General features: G+C 42.3%; 1 protein-coding gene across 2 annotated transcripts in view; it reads right to left on the bottom strand.

Moving 5' to 3' along the window:
- The window catches only part of CUX1 (cut like homeobox 1), a 358,099-nt gene that overhangs the window by 80,279 nt on the left and 252,798 nt on the right, over positions 1 to 25,022 (bottom strand). Inside the window, exon 20 of one of the 2 annotated variants that reach the window (XM_083350661.1) lies at positions 23,204 to 23,260. The exons of the other annotated variant lie outside the window; for it this stretch is intronic. Coding sequence (XP_083206787.1) covers positions 23,204 to 23,260 — 57 coding nt within the window. The remainder of the gene's footprint in view (positions 1 to 23,203; positions 23,261 to 25,022) is intronic. 2 annotated transcript variants of the gene reach the window in all.

Below are 25,022 nucleotides of genomic sequence, written 5' to 3'. Positions count from 1 at the left end.
ATTAAAAATGAAATTTAGTTGCTTGTTCTCAAAGCGTACACATACACAACACACATTTAAACATACTATATACAACATATGTGTAGACCAACACCCTTACATATAAGTAATTCCCACCCAAATGGTGCTGCAATGTTTAAGATGATGTTTGGATGTATTGGTTCAATCTCTTTAGGGAGCAGTGCCCTAAAAGGATTATTCAAATAAGAAAGCAATCTTTTCTATTATTATCTTTGGAAAATTCTAAGAGATATTTTATTTCCTTGCAAAATCTATCTACTCTGTTGTGGACTTAAATTTGCAGAATTCCTTATCTCCTTTTGGAGATATAATACAGGTCGAATATTTTTTAAAAGCCAGAGTGGTAAGAATTGATTTGCTGCCACTGCATGCTCCCATTCTTGCCATATTCTCTCCGTCCTCCATATCAACTGAACCGTCTTTGCAACCTATTTTCTATAATTTGCCATCTATGAATGCTACAAAAGTTATGCAACCATTGTCCCAGCAATTCTAAGTACTTCTTTTACCAACTTCTTGCTTCTCTCTGTTCTACTATGGTTAATTACATAAGAAAAACAAATCAGCTGTATTAAGTGACCTGAATCAGTCCAGTTTGCCCTCTCAGGGTCATAAAGTAAGATTGCTTAGTGAAATGATCAATAGTTATTTGTTCAGGTTAAAGGCTGCTACAAAAAAGGCAGTACATGAAATGATAAACTATAAATCAAACAAAGCAAAGCAGAGGAAAAACAACAACACCTTGAACATTAAAGACTTGACTGGTTCATTTGAAAGACTACACATAGTCCTCGACTTACGACCACAACTGAGCCCAAAATTTATGTTAAGTGAAACATTTGTTAAGTGAGTTTGCCCCATTTTACGACTTTTCTTGCCACTGTTAAGTGAATCACTGCAATTGTTTAGTAACACGGTTGTTAAATGAATCTCCCTTCCCCATTGACTTTGCTTCTCAGAAGGTTGGCAAAAGCTGATCACATGGCCCCAGGACCCTGCAACCGTCATACATATGAACCAATTGCCAAGCATCTCAATTCTGATCATGTGACCATGGGGATGCTGCAATGGCTGCATGAGAAAAAGTTGTAAGTCATTTTTTTCAGTGCTGTTGTAACTTTGAATGGTCACTAAACGAACTGTTGTAAGTCGAGGACTACCTGTATGTGAATTCTGTCCTTACTACTTTCTAGCAATCTGTCTGGGTTTTCTAACAACTCAATTCTGCCAACTTGGCTCCTTGGTTCAGGGACATCCTGGTTCCTAAGAAAGCCCTCCTCTCCTTTGCTTCTATCTATGTTTCTCTTTCCTTCCACCAAGCCAATTTAACTGTTGTCCTTTGAAACATTTCCTAAACTGCCCACTGGATGCAAGAAATAGTAGCTCTGTAGGTCAATCTCCAAAACAACTTGCTTTGTTCATGAGTACTTGAATGCTAAATTAAAATTCTCTAGCAGAATGGATGCTGGATGTTGTTGCATCCCTCTGACATTTTTCAAGTATTCTGGGATACAAAACCATCTGGAGGCAATGCCTAATCTCTAGCTTTAAAGCAATCAATAATTGCTTGATGAAGAGGGCTTCTTTAGATCACCTACCTTCTTCACTTAAATTGTACTGCTAATAACAGATCAGCTTACTCCCACGTACATACAGCTGTTTTACAACATATCTTTATTCCATTTTCATATTTTGTTAATACAAATACACACACACACACACACACCCCTTGCCAATGACATATAGAACCCATGATGGTTATCGGCAGCTTTACGTTGAAAAGTACAGGCAGTCCTTGACTTACAACAGTTCATGTAGTGACCGTTCAAAGTTACAACGGCACTCAAAAAAGTGACTTTTCACATTTAAGACCGTTGCAGTATCCCCACGATCATATCATCAAAATTCAGATCCTTTGTAACTGGTTCATTTTTATGGCAGTTGCAATGTCCCAGAGACATGTGATCAGCTTTTTCATCCAGAGAACTATTTGTTTTTTTAATAAACCTTAGAACAATTAAAGTGTGATGCATACATCCTCATTACAGGTAGCCCTCAACTTACCCACCACAACTGAGCCCAAAATTTATTTCACTGTGAAACATTGGTTAAGTGAGTTTTGCCCTATTTTATGCTAGTTATTAAGTGAATCACTGCAGTTGTTAAGTTAGTAACACGGTTGTTAAGTGAATCTGGCTTACCAATAGACTATACTTGTCAGAAGGTGGAAGATATTGCTCATACAGTAATGTATGTATGTATGTATATATGTATGTATGTATGCATTTTCTATACTCTCCATTTCACTCATACAGCGACTTTGGGCAACCGTACGCAAAGTTATGATTGTTTCATTTAAAAAATCTTGCATACATGTAGGGCGCCATCCACCTCCGAAAACCACAAAAGTCTTTTAAGTATCAAAGAAACATGACCATGTATACATGGGTTGCATGTTCCTCAATTTCAGTTTTGGTTAAACCTCAGCGTTCTCAAAATTCTCTGCTAACAGAGGTGGGAATCTGAAGACAAGACTTGATAACCATGTTCCACCTTCAGAATGTAACAGTTTCAATTACTAGTGCATGTGTCAATTTCTTCCTGTAGTTGAGCACATGATAAATAGGTAGAAACTCACTCAACGCAGGCCATTTCCAGTTTAAAAATGGATTAGGGAGATATCTATATAAAGGTTTGGTGCTGTGATATCTCATTCACTCTTGATGTAATCAACAGCATCCCCAAATTATCTTCCTGAGGTTATTTCATTTTCTCTAAGAGTGATTTTAATGAAGGCTCTTTTGGAAACCGTAGCTTGTGTGAGCTGCTGAGAAAGGTATGCTTTAATTTGTTGTGTTACACTCCTTATTTGTGAGATGATTCCAATTCCAGCTACATGGATAGTCATGGGAATAGAATATGAACTAAGTCAGTAGTAGTTCCACCTCTGCTGAAGGCAATGGAAGAGTATAGCTGTGAGATATGCTTCCACCCAGTGGGAAAGGTGATATTAAGGCTTAATTTTAAAGAGTTGCCAAGGAGACAAATGTTTTGCTCTAAACTGTCTTTGGGAAGGGATCTGTAGCCAAGAAAGCAGAGATGTGTTTTATTATGTATTTACCGGAGTTATTTCCCCATTGTGCACCAATGAAGCAAAGCTGTAGACCAGGGGTGTCAAACTCAATTTCATTGAGGGCCGCAACAGCATTGCGGTTGCCCTCAAGGGGCCGGGTGGGTATGGCCAGGGTGGCCATGGCCTACTGGGTGGGCGTGGCTAGAGTGCATATGGCCTACGCATCAAGGGTGCCTATGGGGGCCTGGGCAGGAGTGGGACAGTTCTGAGGGTCTCTGGCAGAAGGAGGGTCTCTGGGCCAGGGCTAAGGCAGTGGGGGCCGTTCCCTCACTGTTTCCAGCATGGCTTCGCGGGCCACATGAAACCACTTTGCGGGCCGGATCTGGCCCCCGGGCCTTGTGTTTGACATGTCTGCTGTAGACAATCATAAATGTGGCGGATAGCGTGTAGTTATGGACTTAGAAAAAGTCCATAACTGCACGCTAACCTCCACATTTATGATTGTCTACTTTGTCTGCTTTTTTAAAAAAAATGAAACTATTTCAGGCAATGGCAGTCAAATTGTGCTGCAGTTTAAGCAAAATATATTTCCTTTCCAAGAAGGGATGCCTGAGAATTTTGTCTGTATTTATAAATGAACACAACTAAGCAACATTTTGCTGACTATATGGAAATTAGGACATACAGTAATTATCTTTTTGAGCTTTTTTTCCTGTCTCAAATCCAGTTCTGGATTCAAAAAGAAAAATATATATAAAGGAAACATGTCTGCAATAATGGGGATGTCAAGAAATTCTGCACCTAAAAATAAATGTGCTATAGTACAATTCTAGCTTTCAGTCCCAGAATATAGCATGCCTGCCCCTCCCCCCCTACTGCCAATAGGAGATAGTTTTTCTCCCCTCTTAATAAAACGGGAATGGGACAACTTGCCACAGCCAACTCACAGGGGCCAATTCGCAACGGGATAACTTGCTGTGGGACAATTTAACAATTCTATTTATTTAAAACAGAGGTGTCAAACTGTGGATGCGTCACGCCAAAACCGCGCCCACCCCATTGCCAGCAATGAAGTTGCGATACGTCGCAACACGTCACATGACATTGCAAGTTTGACACCCGTGATTTAAAATAAATAAAAATTATTTTATTTTTTGCCATTCACATTTGATTTTGTTCCTCCTTTTGCATCCTTTCTTTAATACTTTTATTCTATCCTTTCTTTGATATCCGTTTAACTCTTGTCCTGCAGCGAGTTGTCCTGTGGCGAGATGACTGTGGCGAATTCTCATAGACCCCCACAGAACAGTGTAGAATACTATATAGGTAGTCCTCAACTTACAACCATTCGTTTAGCGGCTGTTTGAAGTTACCACGGCACTAAAAAGTGACTTATCACAGTTTTTCACACTTATGACCATTGCAGCATCCTCATGGTCACATGACCAAAATTTGGGCGCTTGGCAACTGGCATGCATTTAGGACAGCTGCAGTGTCCCAAGGTCATGTGATCACCATTTGTAATCTTCCCAGCTGGCTTCCAACAAGCAAAGTCAATGGGTGAAGCCAGATTTGCTTACGGTGCTTTTTCAACAGGGAAGTTAGAACTGGGCTCAACTGTGGTCATAAGTCAAGGACTATCTGTAAATGGAAAAAGCTTTTTTAAGATCACTTAAACAATGTTTCCTCACTCTTTATTTTTTCAGATCCCTGGAGACAGTTATCTGTTGGGAATCTGGAGTGTTGCATGCTTAACATCTCAGAAGGGTGCAAGCATAAAAAAGGATAGAAAATATTAGAACAATATTCTCTCCTCCTAAGTATTTCAAATATAAAATGCTGAGAGAAAAAAGTCTACAAAACCTAGCTCCTCATTCTTCCTTCAAGACAATACAGATAACTGCTATATTCTCTGTGAACTAAAGGAATAAAAGGCAGAGCTACTGTAATTTATCCAAAACCGTCTACAGCTGATACCATCCACTATTTAAATTCTAGTGAACAACACTCGATTTCCAGTAATAACAACCTAAATTCCATTTAGTGTTCATTTGAGCAGTCAGGATAAAGTCATTTCTTATTATCTTCCCACTGTGTAAAAAATAGCTTGAAGGTAGGAAGTCAGCAAGCATTTTCACCAAAAAGTAATTATCAGGAGTGACATTTTTACTGCTGGCGTGCCATAAGGCGAGCCGTGCATTCGGAGGGACAACTTGCTGAAGCAAAATGACAGGCCGTGCCGTGACATTCCAGCAAGCCCCAGACAATATTTTCCTGGCGGTTGGGTCTGACGGACCACTTCTCATTAAGTCCAGGGTCTAGGCTTCAGGTTCATGCCAAACTAGTCAAATCCAAAAATAATGTATAAATTAATACCAGGGGCTGGGAAAGGACCGACTGGAAAGGACAAGCAGATGTTCAGAACTGTACCAGAAAGTTTCTATACCCTGGCTATTGCTTCAGAAAATAAATAAATAAATAAATAAATAAATAAATAAATAAATAAATAAATAAATAAATAAATTGACATCTGGGATTGGGCAGTGGTAGCTATCTTGGGTTTGATTAACTCATGGATGCCCCTGACTAAGAAACCAAAGCCAGGCAGGCCAATACTACCTTTAGTATAATAAGGTTATGGTAACAGAATCTTGCAAATCTGAGTATGTCCCCCCTTCCCTTTAATTTTGGGAGAAATGGTGTGTGTGTGTGTGTGTGTGTGTGTGTGTGTGTGTGTGTGTGTGTGTCTTGTATGAGATGCTTTCTCAGGTTACGGGTCTACTGTATTCAAATTCCTTTTATCTGACCAGGAAGTAGCTTTTCCTTCTATTCCGCAATGTTATTTCTTCTTCCCATTACAATATCTTAAAGGTAGGGAGAGAAATCTAATCGGCATAGCAATGCTTTGCTGATGTTTTCCTATTTCCCTAGAACTGGAACTCAACTGTATTTGCAAAAATGCCCGTGGCATATCCTAAGTAGCATATACTCTTTAGAATCCAGGCTTATTACTGTCATATATAATATTGGAGAGTGGAGTCCTAACCTTATCCAATGTGGATGTGTGTGGTAAGGGAAAGACAACAGTGGCAGGTAAGAAAAAGAGTTCCTGCCATTGTTTTGGAAAGTTAAATGAGACAAGGTATGGGAGGGTGAGGGAAGATGGAGAACAAAAATGTGCTATTGTAGGTCTGTTTATAAGCGTGGAGGGGGAGAGGAAAAGATGGTCTATGGGGAAGAATCCAGGACTGTACCCCCATGCTATGTTTTTAAGAATTACTTAACGCGGTGGCTCAGTGGCTTAGGACGCTGAGTTTGTTGATCAGAAGGTTGGCAGTTTGGAGGGTCGAATCCCGAGTGCCGCATAACAGAGTGAGCGCCTGTTACTCGTCCCAGCTTCTGCCAACCTAGCAGTTTGAAAGCACGTAAAAATGCAAGTAGAAAAATAGGGACCACTACGGTGGGAAGGTAACAGCGTTCCGTGCGCCTTTGGCGTCTAGTCATGCCGGCCACATGACCACGGAGACGTCCTCGGACAAGCGCTGGCTCTTCGGCTTTGAAACGGAGATGAGCACTGGCCCCTAGAGTTGGAAACGACTAGCACCCATGTGCGGGGGAACCTTTACCTTTACCTTTAATGCAAAACAACTGGCAGGTATAGTCTCTTGAGTAGAAATGAGAGCTATTCCATCTATTAGGATCTGTTCCAGACATGTCAAACACAAGGCCCGGGGGCCGGATCCGGCCCGCGAAGTGGTTTCATGTGGCCCGCGAAGCCATCCTGGAAACAGTGAGGGAACGGCCCCCACTGCCTTGGCCCTGGCCCAGAGAACCTCCTCCTGCCAGAGACCCTCAGATCTCTCCCACTCCTGCCCAGGCCCCCATAGGCACCCTTGATGCCAACGATGTAGAGCTGGCCACGCCCACCCAGCAGGCCATACACACTCTAGCCATGCCCACCCAGTAGGCCACACCCACCCTGGCCATAACCACCCGGCCCCCTGAGGGCAACCGCAATGCTGATGCGGCCCTCAATGAAATTGAGTTTGACACCCCTGATTCTGTTCTATTCACAGATGTTTGACGATTTTCTGAAAATTTCTCTTTCTTTGACTTAAGCTCAGCCAGATAACTAATCTTAGCCTACCTTTACCTCATTGGTTGTTTTGAGAATACAGTATTGTCAGCATACAGGCTCATGAAAAAATGGAAAAGACGGTATCACAGAATTGCAGAATTAAAATTCAAAAAGACCCTAGAAATGATGTAGGCCATCCCTTTCGTGTATAAGAAAATCAAATGAACCATCCTTGAGAGGCAACTGCCCAAGCCCTTCTTACAGACCACGAGCTGCATATGGCCCTGGACTGCTAGTCCTGTGGCTCCATAAGATAGTAAACCTATAACATGATTATGTTATTCATATACATTAACTATATTATATATGAGGCCCACGACAGTTCCTTTTTGTTCAATGCAGCCCAGGCAAGTCAAAAGGTTGGACACTGATGTTGTAGACTATGCTATACAGATCTTGCTGTAAGGAGGCTTTTCCTTACATTTTAAACAAAGTCTAGGTAGCTGCAACTTGTACTCACTATTTTCGGTCCTAGTTTTGATGCCAAGGGAAAATTGTTCCTGACAATCTTCACTTATGGAACCTTCTTTATGTAACTGAACATGGATATTCTTTCTCCCCTCAATATTCAAGGCTGAACATCCTAAGTTCCTTCAACTTATCATCACAGGGCATGTCCTCAAGACCCTCTTATTCTAATCCCTCAATATTCTTCTGAAAATGTGGTGCTCAAAATGGTACATAATTAAACAGGTTTTAAAAAAAAGAAAAAGACCCTTATTCTGACACATTACACTCAGTGTGCATGACGTTAAACATTCATTTTAAAGACCCTTTTGGTAGGTAATAACCAGAAACATAATTTTTTCTGTAATTGGGTCAACCTTCTGAAATGTTTGATTGGCTCCAACTTTAGTTGCCTTTGGAAGCAGCTGAAAATGATGTACTTTCAGGGGATTGAAGCCAGACACTGTTTTGATTGTTTTGTATTCTTGATTTTTTTTATTAATTATAATGTTCTGTCATAAACTGTGAGCCAAAAGTCTATTCATATGTGGGATATAAATGTGATCAATCAATCAATCAATTTTCCGGTTGCATGTCTTAAGTCAAGTAGAGTATCCCAGCAGTGTTACTCTCATATCTTGCCACACTTTCCATCAAAATAGGCAACACAAACTAGAGAACTTTCTGGCAGGGCTCTATGAATTGGAAAGAGCCACCCAAGGCAACTAGACTAGCACCTGCTTGATAAAAGATCCTAGATTCAGAGTTAGAGATAGGAATGGGACAACTTGCCGTAGCCAACTTGCCGCAGCCAACTAGCCTTGAGACAATTCACCACGGTCAATTGGCTGCGGAACAACTTGTTGAGGGACAATTTAACAATTCTTTTTAATTATTTAAAACAAATAAAGATTATTTTATTTTTTTCCATTCACATTTCATTCTGTCTCTCCTTTTGCTTCCTTTCTTTAATGATTCTATTCCACCATTTCTTCGATATTAGTGTAAATCTTGTTCTGCAGCGAGTTGTCCTGTGGTGAGTTGGCCGTGGTGAGTTGGCCACGGCAAACTGTCATAGACAGATGTTTTCAAAGATGGCTGCCTTGTTTCTACTTGGAAAAAAATCTTTACTAGGCTACTGATTAATTGGTTTCATTATCAAACCATTAAGACATTTCTCTAAAGTTCATCCCAAAACTACTTTCAGGAACTTACACCCATGAAATATAGTCCTTCTCCAGAATGAGTTAGAACAAGATTATACTGCCTTTAGGGTAGAAGCCTATGAGTGGTTAAGTGTAGCTTCTCCCATCCAATTCAATATTCAGATATAAGATCACCCAATAACATTCATAGCTTCCTATGAACATAGATTTGTCTACTTTCTTTCTAAGGGCATTAATACCAACCAAAGTATTTCTTCAGATTTCAGATTTCTATTCTGCTAAAATCCCATTACTAACTTAGTTATAACTATTGATTTATCTAGTCTAGCATAGTATAATGCCAAAATCTCTCTTACCTATCCATCAGAGAAGTGACTTTAAAATGAAAGGCATTCTCATAAACCTCTTGGTCACCTCAAAACCAAGTAAGTGCAGAACATGGCATGGGAATTTTCCCTTGAGAATTTCCCCCAAATTCTCTTCTTTTCTCAAAACTATAAAGCAGGTTCACCTTATTTAAATGGAGTGAAAACTGTTAAAACTGCACAGTGTAGAGTCTAGCATTCTTTCTTTCTTTCTTTTTTTTTTTTAAAAAAATGCTTTCAAGTTCGTAAGCAGAATCCTTATACCGGGGTCCCCAACCCCCTATTTGCAGCCCAGTGTGGGGCCGCAGCCTGTTTGGAACCGGGGCTGTGGAAGTGGTGGGCGAAGGCATGCACATGAGTGCACAAAGCTGCATTTATGAAAGTGGCACATGCGTGCAGGAAACCATCTCCTCCCGCTGCTACCTCTGCCAATCCACTGAGCCAGAAAGGTTGGAGACCGCTGCTTTATCCAGTCCTGCAATTTGGGATTATTTAACTGGAGATATTGGGGACTGAATTTGGAATCTGCTGCATTCAAAACAAATGCTCAGCCAGCACAGATACCATTCCTCTCACTTCTGGCTTCATACCCATTTTAGCTGAACTTCTAACACTTCACCGTAGGATGCTGGAGTTAGCTGTCTTTTATAACATTCAATGTTATAAACTTGCCTTCCAGCTTCTGAAACACAGTGTTACTTCCACAGTCCTCCCAACAGCCTAACAGATATATTAAGAGACATTATTTTACACATCCTTAAAGACCCACTAGCCTTGCTTCCCTGAAATTGTAAAAATTGTGATTAAAAAAAAATCTGTTAAGAGAGGGTACTTATATGTAGGACAATCAGTAAAAAGTAATTTATCATTTCCCTGCATCAGTAGGCACACTACCAGCCAACTCTCTTTCCACATTCATCATGCAATCACCCTATTATTTGCATATTAATCAGGCAGTGGTCCATGAATGAACAGCATCCCAACCAACTGCTGCACTGTCTCAGGAGGAAGGCTCAGTAATTATCATAGATCAGTGTTATGATGTGGTAATTGATTATAACATCTTTCAGTTTTCCCTGGGGAGTCCCAATGCTAGCCTAGCTCAGGGCCCAAATTTCTACATGAATATTCTCTTCTCTCTCTCTCTCTCTCCTGCTAAGAATTAGAAAGAAAATTGTTCTTCCTTTGCTTTCCCCTTGCCACTCCATTGCCCCCCCTCCCCAACACTGGTAATTAGTGCACATTTTAAACTTTATTTTAAATAAATAAAGGTTGAGAGTGTGGCAGAAAATTAATTCTCTCAGAACAGATTATCAAAACATAATGAGAAATTCTCTATGGAAGATCTGCGCAAATTGCATTGAAACAAATGAGAGGCCAGGCAAGCTGGTTTACATCAGATAACTGTCTGGTAAATCACTGTCTAAAGCTGCTATTTATTATTTAGTAAAGGTAAAGGTTCCCCCGCACATGCGTGCTAGTCGTTTCCAACTCTAGGGGACGGTGCTCATCTCCGTTTCAAAGCCAAAGAGCCAGCGCTTGTCCGAGGACGTCTCCGTGGTCATAACTAGACGCCAAAAGCGCACGGAACGCTGTTACCTTCCCACTGTAGTGGTCCCTATTTTTCTACTTGCATTTTTACGTGCTTTCGAACTGCTAGGTTGGCAGAAGCTGGGACGAGTAACAGGCACTCACTCTGTTACGCGGCACTTGGGATTCGACCCGCCAAACTGCCGACCATCTGATCAACAAGCTCAGCGTCCTAACCCACTGAGCCACCGCGTCCCTTATTTATTATTTACATAGTACCTAAAGTTTCCAGGCACCCCAAACAGGGTTGTTGGTTTTTTGAAAAAAAAATTGCTGGCAATTTTATAATCTAATTACAGGTATGAAAGGAAGGGGTGATGGTAGGGGAAGGCAAGACATTGGTGGAGAATATAGAAAGAAATGATATAGGTAGGCCTTTTAGTCTGGATTCCTGTTTCCTATAATAGCTATACCTCCTATGGGACTGTATTTAACACAAAAGTACACAACCCTGAATTTAAGACAGGTCCATCTGCACCCCCCACCCCACAAAACAAGCAAACAAACAAAAAAATTAAGCAGAATTCCTCACCTCTTTACCTTACTATATTCTTATAACTTTTAAGACAACCTTCTCATTTTAATGTGGGGGGAAATCTATTTTTAAATAGTCAATAAACCTTAAAAATTGAACCATTTTGCCAATAGTTTTATCAGCTATTATTTATAATATTGTAATATAAATTATTAAATTATAACATACCGGTATATGATTATAATGTAAATGATTGTATTATTTATGGCTTTATAAACCTGATATAAACCTATTTATAAATTGATGAAAAATGTTCTTTCAGGGCATCTGATTGTGGATCATCATGTCACATCAGGAAGCTCCACCATTTATCACTGTATTGGACAAAGAACTCTTTCATTGGTTTTGATATAATGAGACAGACAATAAAAGTTGTATAATGCAGCAATTGTTTTAACAATAAACCACATTTTTTGAGACAAACTATTTTTAAGGGAACTGATTAGAGCTACCATATCTAATTTAGAAAAAAAAATCATTGGATGGCAGCAAACAGCTGGAAATGTCTGTATCTTTGCTGCCATCTAATGGTCTTTGCTGGGGATGTGGTGGCTCAGTGGGTTAGGACGCTGAGCTTGTCGATCAGAAGGTTGGCAATTTGGCGGGTCGAATCCCGAGTGCCACGTAACAGAGTGAGCGCCTGTTACTTGTCCCAGCTTCTGCCAAACTAACCGTTTGAAATCACGTAAAAATGCAAGTAGAAAAACAGGGACCACTACAGTGGGAAGGTAACAGCGTTCCGTGCGCCTTTGGCGTCTAGTCATGCCGGCCACATGACCATGGAGACATCCTCGGACAAGTGCTGGCTCTTCGGCTTTGAAACGGAAATGAGCACCAGCCCCTAGAGTTGGAAACGACTAGCACGCATGTGCGGGGAAACCTTTACCTTTACTTTTAATGGTCATCGAAATTTCTGCAGAACAGATGTGACAGTCCTGTAAAGAGGAAAACTTTCATCCATGAAATTCGACCATTACAGTTTGTTTTTCTAAAAGTAAAAAACCCCAGAAATATTTAATTCATTCTTTTTTTTAGTGTTGTGCAGGCATGTTGATTGGGAACTATGACAGATTTAGTCCAGCACTTTTCAAAATCATCAGGATGAGCAAGGCTAGTTCTAACTGCTGCTTTCCAATTTTTAACAATTTTAAATCCCTTTTTCATTTACATGATGCTTTTGTGGAAACAGATTGATACAATAGCATACCTCACAATTTATATGAAAGAATTGTGTTAATAGTCTTGGCAACCGATAACATGTCAGGTGTTCTTATCTACGGTCTCAATGAAATCAGTGATGATCTTCTACTGGATGTTCATATCTGATTATTCTCCACGTCTCTACATTTGATTACCAAATTTGCCTTTCCTGTCTCTCATAAACCACTACAAGTTGTGAGAATAGTAATTGCAAAGTTTTCGTACAAAAGACAGTTTTCACTGCTTTATTTAGGTACCCAGTGACAGACTAATTCTTGTCCCTTCAGCAAAAGGGCAAATGCAACATCTGCCAGTTGATTGGCACTATTTTTAGGATCCAAGTTCCAAATAGGAAGATGTGGGGGAAGGAGGGGCAGGGGGGGGGGGAAAGGGAAGAGAATCAGATATGGAGAAAAAAAACTCCAGTCTATAATGATTTACACTGGGAAGAACAATGGTAGGGGGTGAAGAGTAAAGGAATGATAACTTTTGCCTTCTTAATATGACCTCCCTTTTTTTTCTTGTCTTTTTTAATATGATCTTTTTTTTCCAGAAAGCAGATGTTATTACAGGGGAATAAGCAGGGTAAGATACAAATGTAAAGTATATCGCAGCTGCATCTCTTCAGATCCCTGAAAGCAGTTCCCTGCATCAGAAACTATCGTGTTTTCCCCCAAAATAAGACCCAACTGGAAAATAAGCCCTAGCATGATTTTTCAGGCTGATCATAATATAAGCCCTACCTCAAAAATAAGCCCCAGTTAAGATGGTCAGCCAGACGGACACATTGAGTACCGTATTTTCCCCAAAATAAGATCTAACTAGAAAATAAGCCCTAATGTGTCCTTTGGAGCAAAAATTAATGTAAGACCCAGTCTTATTTTCGGGGAAACACGGTAGGAGGGAGGACAGTAGGCAAATAGTTTCCCCTTAATTTGCTAGTTTTCCACATTACCTGAACAGAAAGAATACTAAGATAACACTAGTGACAAGAGCTCAGTATATATGAAGTGTCATGGTCTGAACCAGTGTTTCTCAACTTCAGTACATCTGGGGAATTGTGGGAGTTGAAGTCCACACGAAGTTGCTGAGCTGGAGAAATATTAGTCTAAACCAGGGGTAGGCAACCTCGGCTCTTTTATGACTCATGGACTTCAACTCCCAGAATTCAGGAATTCTGGGACTTGAAGTCCATGAGTCATAAAAGAGCCGAGGTTGCCTACCCCTGGTTTAGACCAGTGTTTTTCAACCTTTTTTGGGCAAAGGCACACTTGTTTCATGAAAAAAATCACGAGGCACTCCACCATTAGAAAATGTTAACAAATTTAACTCTGTGCCTATATTGACTATATATAAAGTAATTCTCTTGAATAGGAATCAAATAAACACAAAGAAAGTATTTTATAATTACTTTTCAATTTTTCCCACGGCACACCAGGCAACATCTCGCGGCACGCTAGTGTGCCGCAGAACAGTGGTTGAAAAACACTGGTTTAGACTGATAATTTCAGTGAGATCTCTTCTGTAAGGGTAGATCATTTTCAATGAAATAAATGGTTAAGTTGTTACCATGTATTTCCTCTCCAGGTTGCTCTCTCTCTCTCTCTCTCTCTCTCTCTCTCTCTCTCTCTCTCTCTCTCTCTCTCTCTCTCTCTCTCTCTCTCTCTCTGTGCCTGTGTGTGTGAGAGAGAGAGGGGGGGAGAGGGAGAGAGAAACCTGCCTCCTAAATAGAGTATTCCTCTGGAAATCGATCCCCCAACAGGGCCAGAAGAAAGATTTACTCAAGAGTTCTTTCTCCCTGTATAATGAATCCCTAAAACGGAAGATTCAAATATATAGAAAACATGTAAGTTTCTTTTTTTTTTTGCCTCAAATGGAAAGGACCAGCTTTCTTGCATGATTCTGCTATATTTAAATGGGGCAGAAGAAAGTTGTAGCATGCTAGATTTTATGCTGCTCCTTTGCATCTTATTCCCTTCATGTCGTAGAGCTGTAGCAAGAAAGGTTTAGTAGTATGGCCACTTGCTCTGCATACAACAATCCATAAGCTTTTTACACATAGGCACACCTGAAGGCACCGATATTGACGGCTGTAATAGTCATGAAGGGAAATCGAGTGAAACGGTTTTGTGAATAATTCTTGCACGCTTCTAAATTCAGGCAGAGGAAATAGGGCAGTGATGGCGAACCTTTTAGAAACTGAGTGCCCAAACGGCAACCCAAAAGCCACTTATTTGTCGCAAAGTGCCCAGGGCTGAATCAGCATTGTGGTGCCCTCAGGGGCGGCGGCGGCGGGGGGGTGTGGCCCACTGGGTGGACATGGCTGCAGTGGTCAGGGCTGATTGGGTGAGCCTGGCTGGGGCCAGTCCAGTCCCTCGCCATCTCCGGGTGGGCAACGCCGCTTGCTTGCTCACTTCCTGCCCTGTCGCTTTCAAACACCACATGCTCGGTACTCTGGCGAACTCTGCTGGGGCAACGGCGCGCATGCCCACAGAGAGGGCTCTAAGTGCCGACCCTGGCACGCGTGCCATAGGTTTGCCACCACTGGAATAGGGAATTACCTTGAAGGCAACAATCAGGTAAGAGGGTCTTGAGTCTGGTCTAAAAAAATTAGTCTGAATAAACGTCTCAGGACAATGCATTCTTCCCTAGCACACGCAAAGAGGAAATGAGTCACAGGGAAGCCTATTGCAAGATTCTGCTACTATAGATGTTACAGTGAAAATAGTCCTCACCTATACGGCACTGGTTTCTTAGTCTGATCTGCTTTGTTGGATCGACAGCTCTATAGCTTCTGCTTTGAAACGGTACAGCTCTGATTGTCCCTCTTCACTGTAATACATTAAGTCAGGGGTCCTCAATCTTGGCAACTGGTAGACTTGTGGACTTCAACTTCCAGAATTCCTCAGCCAGCAAAGCAAAGCTGGCTGAGGAATTCTGGGAGTTGTAGTCCACAAGTCTTAAAGTTGCCAAGGTTGAGGACTCCTGCATTAAGTTGTTCTGAAGGCCTAATGCTGAAATGCTTCGAGTCCCCCCCCCCACTAGTATCCACATGGCTCACTCTGTTCACCTCCTCATTTAATTTCAATAGCCACCAACTTTGATGGATTACTCTGGTGAGAGCTCTATACCGCTCAGTCTCTAAATCCTTTATTTTCCAGGACATAGAAGTAAAATTGCTTTGTGGTGAGGGAGACTCAAAGCAAATTTGTAAGAAAACCAAATTCCTGACCTTAGATTATGTTCATGCTCTGAAACAGCAGGATTTAAATATACCCCCTCTGTTATTTATCTACCCATACGTAATGTTTATATATTGAAGGGACTTGATTATTACTAGTCAGCCGAGAGCATAAGGGCATTTCCACACAATTTCCACTTCCCAATGCCTCACAATGTAGCTTTAAGATAATTTGTAATCATCTCCTTTTCTGCTTTTCTCAAATCAGTGCTGACCAGTAGGATTGTGTCAAAAATATCAATTCATCTACTTTAGACACTGGAATTATTTCTAGCCAAAGCTCTGAAATGATGGGTCTTTTTGTGTGTTTTAGCTATACTACACAGTGCTAGAAACAAATGGCTTCAAAATGTGTCCATAGAGGGATGCAGAGCTTATTTCCAGAACAAAGAAAACCCCTATGTGAAAATATTCTAAGCTGGTCTAGTTACCAAAGAAATTACAGATGACAAACCATATACATCTCTCTACTAAGAACTCATTTTTCATCCAGATCATCCACCGTCTGGCACATCTACATTAGAGAAGAAGATAATATTCAGGCAATGGAGTCTACTCAATCTTGAAAGTCAGTAGGGGATGGGATAGTTCTTTCCTGTCTACAACTATTTACAAAGCCAAAATTCAGCAGACCTGAAGCCAAAACACTTCACAGACTCAGAAGCAGTATAGAGGGTTCACTAATATGTTATAGAATACAACTTATTTTATTAATTCATTACTTAATTAATTAAATAACTCTAACTTGATCCATTGCATGATTAAAAGGTAAAGGTTCCCCCGCACATGCTTGCTAGTCGTTTCTGACTCTAGGGGCCGGTGCTCATCTCCGTTTCAAAGCCGAAGAGCCAGGGCTTGTCTGAGGACATCTCTGTGGTCATGTGGCTGGCATGACTAGATGCCAAAGGCGCACGGAACGCTGTTACCTTCCCACCGTAGTGGTCCCTATTTTTCTACTTACATTTTTACGTGTTTTCGAACTGCTAGGTTGGCAGAAGCTGGGACAAGTAACAAGAGCTCACTCTGTTACGCGGCACTCTGGATTCGACCCGCCAAACTGCCGACCATCTGATCGACAAGCTCGGCGTCCTAACCCACTGAGCCACCGCATCCCTTTTGCATGATTAGATCTGCACAAACTGCTTATGAGAAAAGCAATGATTTTAACACAGAAACATACTGTTTTTGCAAGAGGGCATAAGAAAAATTATTCCCCTTTCTTATTTATACAGAAGGGAATGTTTCACCTAAGATAGTACCGTATTTTCCGGCGTATAAGACGACTTTTTAACCCCTGAAAATCTTCTCAAAAGTTGGGGGGTCGTCTTATACGCCGGGTCGTCTTATAAGCCGGAAAAAAAACTAATCAGTCGAGCGTCCCCGTTCTTGCAAAGCCGGGCCGCCCCGCGCAACTGAGCTAACTCCGGCGCGGCTCCGGGACACGGCTGAGCGGGAGCGTCGGGCGGCTCTCCCCACGCGAAGGCGGCGCTGCCTGTTGGCTCTTGGCCCGAGGGGAGGGCCTCGCACCCGCTAGACTCACCTATCACCAGCACTGCTCTCCCCCACGCGGGGATGTGCTTGCGCCGGGCGGTGCTGTCGGAGACGAGCCAGCCTGGTGGCCGGGATCGGAGCTGCGCGCCGGACCAAGAGGCCGTTTCGTGAGGTGAGAGGGCGGCGGGAGGGGGGAAGGAGGAGGAGGAGGAGTCCCCAGATGTGGCAGCTCTTCCCGCCGCCCGTGGAGCGAGGTCGGTGTCCTCATCAGCCGCCTTTGCCTTGGCCAGAGGGATGCAGGGTGGGCACTTTAAGAGGCAGGCAGGCGCGGCGTCCCAGGAGGGGCGTGGGCACGGCAGTCGCTCTCCTGGTTTGGCAAGTTTCCCGGCGGGTGACCAAAGAGCAGCCTCTGCCGGCGCTTACTCCAATGCGCTGCAACTAGGAGTGCGAGCCGCCGAGGACGGGAGAAGCAGAGCCAGCAGGCAGCCGCCGTGAGCACGGCGCTGAGGGGCAGCGGCAAAACGGCCAGTAGCCCCATGCGCAGGAGCAGCCGCCGGCTCAGCAACAGGTCCGAGCGCAGGAGCCGCACCGCCAGGCTGCCCAGGAAAAGCAGCCACACCGAGAGGCTGCACGCCCAGTCCAGCTCCATGAGGGGCAGGGCGGGAAGCCGGCCGGGAAGAGGGACCGGGAGCCCGGGCCGAGCACGCCTCGGCCGACAGTGAGAGGGAAGTGCACGAGTTCTAAAAAAGAGGCTGCGGGCGGAGCTGCCCCGCCCTGCGCCCTATGGGAGAAGTTCAAGGCCTGGGGGGGGAAGCAGAAGGGGCGCCGGCCGTGGCAGGGTGGCAGCTGCCCTCTGGCGCTGCCTGCCGCCTGGGAAACGCTGCGCCCCGGGGGCCGGCAGAAGCGCGGGAGCAGTGGGAGGGCCGGCGGGACCAGTCGGGCCTTCGCCTCCTCTGCGACGGGCAGGGCATGTAAGTATTTTCCGGCGTATAAGACAAAACCTTCAAAATCTTCTTAAAAGTAGGGGGTCGTCTTATACGCTGGAAAATACGGTATTTGACATTTTTAAATTGAGAAGATGGCTAATTTCTATTCAGTGAACATGACAGAAATGTCTAGCTTTTCATGATTTCAAATACTCTTAAATCCATCAGTCACAGAGCATGGTCCCTTAAAGCAGGGCTGAAGAAATGTGGTCACCCAGATATTAATTCCCACACAGTGCAATCAATACTAACCAGTAAGGGATGATGGCAATTGTGTCTAATAACATCTAAAGTCTGCAAGTTTTTCATAACCATTTTTCCCCCATTATGAAGTTTTGGCTGTCTAAAGCATGGGGGTCAAACTCGCCATGTCACGTGACGCATTGTGATGTTTTTTGCATTGCCAGAGCTGGGGTGGGCGAAGCCTCCATATGATGCCACCGGCCTGCAGGCAGTTTGACACCCCTGGTCTAAACATGCAACTCCTATTTTTTCCAGAGCACTGTTTTAAGTCCTTCCCTTCTTTTCTACTTATAATTCTCATGTAAAGTTGGGCTAAGCGGTAGACTTGATCAAAATCACTGAAGGAAAGAGAATTGGAACCTTGCTCTCTCAGCAAAAATCTACTACATCATGCATTTGTGTTTCATCCAATGTTTACATATGCTTGGAAACTATTATGTACATTTAAGGAAGTATAGAACATGTGCACTACAGGCAGTTTTCTTATGTGTGAAAAAACACATGTGCTATTATTTGTATTTAGCCAAAGCACTTTTCTCCGGCCTATTGCTCACAAAGGTGAGCTGGAACTCAACTTGCAGTATTCCTAGGAAGCATGGTCAACTGACTTAGGAAAAAACCCCATTACCTGTTTTTATTATGTTGCAATTTTAGGCACAATAAAATATAAAAGTACTGTAACGTTGTTAACAAAATTGGAAGCCGCTTTATAACTTCTGTCTTTTCTATTTCTTTCTTTGCACCTTTCCTCTTGCTGCTTTTCTTTACTTCTTTCAAAATTTATATTGTTTTTATTCTCTTAATTTCTCTTAAATCCTGCTGACTTCGATTTCATGTTTTACTACATGAAAGAGCTGTGGTGGCACAGTGGTTAGAACGCCATATGGCAGGCTGACTGCCCACGGCCAGGAAGTTCAATCTCGACTGGCTTAAGGCCAAAAAGGACAATGCACAAATATTAATTAGTTTCATTAATTGTAATGTCATTTTAATGTAGTTTTTGTCCTGGTCCATCCCAGTTTCTATAGAATAGCCCCAGCATGCCATTAGAAGGCTAAGTATGGCCTTCAGGTTCCAAAAGATTGCACGCCCCTACCTGCAATCATGCATTTGCTATGACCAATTATACTCCTACATTTATGCGTAAGACAGAATTTTCATATGTAAAGGATTTTTAACATCCTTTGTCTTATAGAAGCCTTGTGGGAAAGGATTTCACAGCTTTTGGTCTGCCAAACAACAAATGGAGAAGCAAAGGCCTTCACCAGGCTATTTGGGAAAGGGAAGATAGGCCTCCTGGGCCCAGAGTTAACAGAAAAACTGTTGGATGAACTACAGTTCCCCAAATAAATGGGGTTTTTTTTTGGAGTAAGAATTTTTTCTTTACAACATTTGTGGCTTAAATGTATTATATGAAGTGACTACAAGCTTGCAGCCAGTAATCTAGCCAGTTACTTAAAATCAAATCTGTGGTTTCTTGCCTGTAGAGGTCTTGGCCACGTGCCTCCTCTTTCTTTCTGACCTAAGCATATCATATTTGCCTTCTTGTTTCCATTCGCCTTCCTGCAAATTCCTCTCCCTATCTGTGCTTTCCTGCTGTCTACTTCCTTAGTCGGGCATTTCTTTTCCCTTTAGTCCTTGCCAGAAACGGAGCAATCCAGCCAGTGGCAGCCAATGACCTTGCCACCTGACCCCTCCCCCCCTGATATTAGAGGAGTTCAATTAATCACCAGAAGAGGCCATATGCAATTGTGCAGTACAAACGATCTCACAGGTGATTTTAATTTTAAAATCTCTTTTAATTAGATTCTCCAGCCCCTTCCCTTGACAATTACACAATTCTAAGCACCACAAAGCCTGAAATGATAAATGATACCCAGGAAGAAATATAAGCATTTGCAAGTCTCATGAGGTACCCTGATCTGTAGCCACGGATGAAGAGTTCCGATTTCAAACACAGGGAAATCCTTATTGATAATACTCCTAGGCAATGGGTTTGTATACGCGCCCCATCAGAAAGTGCACAGAGATAGGAGAGCCAGGCTACTCCCAGCTTTTGAATCCCACAGGCATAATAAAAGATCTTTCTCTCCCTCTATCAACACATGAAAACCAAATCAGGCATTCCCTCCCTCCCACAGAGTGAGAAATAATTTTGAAGTAAAAATAAGTATTTGAGGTTGCTATTTGAGGGACAGCCACACGTCTCCCTCTAGGACCGTGGTGGTGAACCTATGGCACGTGTGCCACAGGTGGCGAGCAGAGCCCTCTCTGTGGGCACACGCACCATCCTGGGCCTTCAGCTGGGTTTTTTAAATCCGTTTTGCTTTAGGCCTCCGCCGCCATGTGCCAAAAAAAAAAAATTTCAAGCTTCTCGCAGGAAAAAAAAAAGATCTCGCAAAGTTGGAATTGATCGAGTGAACTTTTCAGTCCCACTCAGTCTGCTGTTACCACTGCAGCCACGCCCACCCAATGGGCCAGGCCTACCCAATTGGCCACCCCCACCCAATGGGCCACCCCCACCCGGCACCTGACGATACACAAGTGGGTTTTGGGTTGCAGTTTGGGCACTCGGTCTCTAAAAGGTTTGCCATCACTGTTCTAGGAGATGTAGCTGGTAATTTCAATTTTCAGGCATTCATTAGTCTACTCTACCATCAGCCTGCTTTCCAATATGCATGTTAAAACATGAGAGGGAATGATTAAAGATTACCTTTGATGGCCGAGTTCATCTACTAGGCTAGTCTAGACTAGGTACAATGTGGTTGGGCAGACTGTGGTTCAGCATACAGTGGGAATCCAACGACTGTCTTATATGTTGTTGAAGCAGGACATACTGTTAAGCCACAGGATGTTATTTGTTTGGGCACAGCATGTTATGTGAGCCTAGCAGTTTCATGAACTCAAACGGAGAACAAGTTTAATCAACACATTTGAAAAAAAAACCCTCAAGATCAGTCCAAAAATACTTCAGCTTTTAAAAACTGACTCATATGGGCTACTTATTTTAAGCACTCCTGGTTTTCATTGCAGTAACTGATATTGGTGTTAGTTACGATTTGTTTCACATATAACAAATACAAGGACCTGAGTTCTGAATCTGTGGCTTGTTAAATAATCAGTCCTAAAACATGCTTTACAAAACGTCATTACAGTATTCAGTTGAGTTAATGGACAGTCCAGGAAATCCTGTTCTCACCGTGGCCATCCAGATGCCTCCGGTGCTTCTCATCAAAAGATGGAAGAATACCGATCTCCCAGCTTTTGAAATAGTTATGGAAGAAAAAGGCAGCTTTGGCTGCATTCATCAAAGGAGCAACAGCAATTGCCAAGAAACCGCTTCTTCCCTCCCTATCAAAATGAACACTTGTTTCTAATCAACAGTTGTCTTGAGCCTGCAGAGAAGCAGATTTTGCACTCATCTCCGAGTCTGGAGGCGGCTGCTCTTTCTGCCTCCCAGTAGACCTTCTTGGCAAGGAGTCTCTCTGGCTGTTGGATGCTGCAGAGAATTTTCCTCAAATGCAACTCTATCCCAGCAAGGCCACCAACAAAGTTTGGCTGGTCATAAGAAGTAAAGCCACTTTACTATTAAATGTTTTACTCTGACCTTTACAAACTGGTTTCTTGCTTTTCCCTCCCCCTCTCCCCCCCCCCCCCGAGCCTTTTTGCTTTTTTACTAACTTAAAAGTTTCTCTCAGGTTTCTCAGTTCATGCAAGTTAGTGGCATAGCTGTTCCCTAAAAGGGACTAAAACTGAGAATTCAGGGCTTCCATCACTGCCCCATGCTCCTATTTATTTTCCACACCAACTTGCAAGGTAGCGAAATCTAGATTAGTCAGCAATATATGAATAAGATTGCAGCCTAACAACCCGATATCCTTTTGTGTTTACTATAAACCAGACGTATCGGAGCCTTTTCTGCATTGCCGGCAATGGGGTGGGCGCAGTTTCATTGTGACCCATCCGGCAGTTTGACACCCCTGCTATAAACGATCTGGAAATTCATCAATGTTTAAAATAAATACTGTTGGCACTCACATCTATAAAACACTCCCTTTTCTTGCAATGACTCTTCCAGTTAATTTGGCTGGAAACATCACAAGCTCAGTTTAATGAATCTATGATAAAACCCCAAAAGTTGAATTCCAATAATTTGGAGGATAAGGAAGGACAGATATACAAAACTGTTGGAAGTGTAAGAAATCAGAAGGGAATCAATATGTAAACTGCATGGAAAACTAAAAACGAGGAAGAAATTTTTTTTAAAAAAATCACATTTTTTTCTAGCTAAACAACTACCGGTACCTTATTTATTTGGTGTCCCAAATGCCCCATAAACATCTTTAGAAATCTTACAGTGTTGTTCTAGAGACTGTCTGTAGATTTTTAATTTATAAAAATGTTTTGTGAAGTTTTAGATATTGTGGCAGGTCACACTATGGTTCTTCCCCTTCCACCTATATCATATTGCTCTTTTCTATGATTTAGGCACTGGAAAACAAGCTAGACAACAAGAAAAGGGGGAAGAATTAAATCTGGTAATTTAAATAAGTACAAATAATTCCCGTAAAAGGAAGGCAGCTTTCTAACACATCAGAAATAAATAGAAGTTTACCCACCACCATCACAGGTACACACCTGTTCAATTAGAAAGAAAAACAGGTAGCATAATAAAGCAACAGATTTCATAATGAAGCAGCTGATTACCTGAGCTTGCACATCCCTGCTGAAGAGAGTCTTGCAGTGATGACACAGAGTGAAGGACTGGAGAAAGAAAAGGAGGATGATAAGAAAGAGATAATGAGAGAAGATACAATTTGCCAGCGAAGCAAGTCCCAGTAAATAGATCAGGCTGATCAAAGCAAAGCAGCATAGTAAAACTACCTGGTCTCCATTTCCTTTATACCAGGAGTGGCTAATCTCTGGTGCTCCAGATTAGCCAGACTGCAAGTCCTCATACCCTTAATTGTTGGCCAAAATGGCTGTGACTGATGGGATTTTGGTTAACTACGGAAACCTAGTAATTCCCAGCTGAACATTACATTTGGGTCTATCCAGATTTTCTATCTATTAGTCTGGTTCAGATGATAACCTTCTGTGTTTGCTCTTTACAATGAAGCAAAGAGGCAGGATTGAGTCCATGCATAGTTCTCTCCTGATTTTTCCAAGGTTTAGATATGCCCATGACAGTCGTGGACAAACTATGGCTAAGGGACTCTAGGAAGCCCCAACTCCCCTGTTTGTTTTTGCCCTAGTTGCCCAGTTTCCCACAGTTGCATTATGTAAACTCTCATGTCTCTGGAAGCTATGTAATATTAAGGGCAAGAATACAGGTTTCTTAGTTTCATGTACAAATGTAAGGATTTTAGGCAACCAGATACCTTACACTAATGGTTACTTCAAGGCCTCTTTAAGCATTCATACACAAATACAGATTCTCCAATTTTGGAAAAAGAGGGAGAATGTAGCTTTGGATAAGGATAGCCTGCAAAATAATATCTAGGCCTTCTCTATTTATTCTTCATGATGTTACTGGAAATGTAACAGTAGAGTTCTGACTTAATCAGGGCTGATCCAAATTAAAATCACATCAATTTTGAGCACCTGAGAAAAGCCTTCTTATACAGATATACAGGGGTCTGTTTGGGGAGGGAAGGAGAATCAAGCTATTTTAAGTTAGTTCTTAATTAAATAACTATCTTAATTAAAGGCTTCCACAGCCTAATTCATTATTTGTTATTATTTAACAAACACCAAAGTTTCACTTTGCAGGTTGAAAAAAAAGGGAAAAGATGGGGGGAGAAGTGTTGTGACCTGAGTTCCCAGCAAGCTTTAAGGTTCCCAAGAAGTCCCAGCATTGGAAAGCAGGATAAAGAAGAATGCAACCATAAGTGTTTTCAGAATGTAAGCTATTTTCATCTGTCCCGAAATCTTCCGGAACTTCGCTGTGAAGCCTCCTTTGCATTTTTAAGTACTTTAAGCACCTCCTACCTTAATGTAATTTCTAGAGACGCACCAACTATTGCCTGTTTTGGGATACAGTGGATTCAAATAAAGATCAACTGGGATAAAAGCCCATTCCAATGTCTGATCCAACTGATATCCATAATTTCCAGTGTGGTAGCTGTGTCAATGTTTTACAACAGCAACAGTTGTTGGTACCTTAGTGGGCTATGATTCATGAGTGCTTACTGTGTTGTGATTCAGCGTCAGCCTGTGATACCGGCAGCTGAGTCTGATGATTCTGAAGAGGAGGAGGAGGGGGGGTTGGAGAGCCTTTGGTGGCAGAGGGAGGCTCTGATGCACTGCAGGACTCTCAGCCTGGCCCCTCCCATCATGTTCCTCATCAGACTCAGCCCTGTGAGCATGAGGTATTGGACGTAGATGATTCACAGCTGGATGTATTCAGGGATGCTAGGAGCAGGAGGTAATCCAGCAGAGCAGAACAGAGAAAGGCAATGAGGCAACTTGGTGAGAAGAGGAGAAGGCAATGAGAAGCCACGCCTTGGGACTGCTGATAAAGGGG

The sequence above is a fragment of the Vipera ursinii genome (genome assembly GCF_947247035.1).
Source record: "Vipera ursinii genome assembly, chromosome: 1".
Taxonomy (NCBI): domain Eukaryota; kingdom Metazoa; phylum Chordata; class Lepidosauria; order Squamata; family Viperidae; genus Vipera; species Vipera ursinii.
Note: the sequence above shows the minus strand (reverse complement) of the source record. Positions and strands in the feature narration are given on the sequence as shown.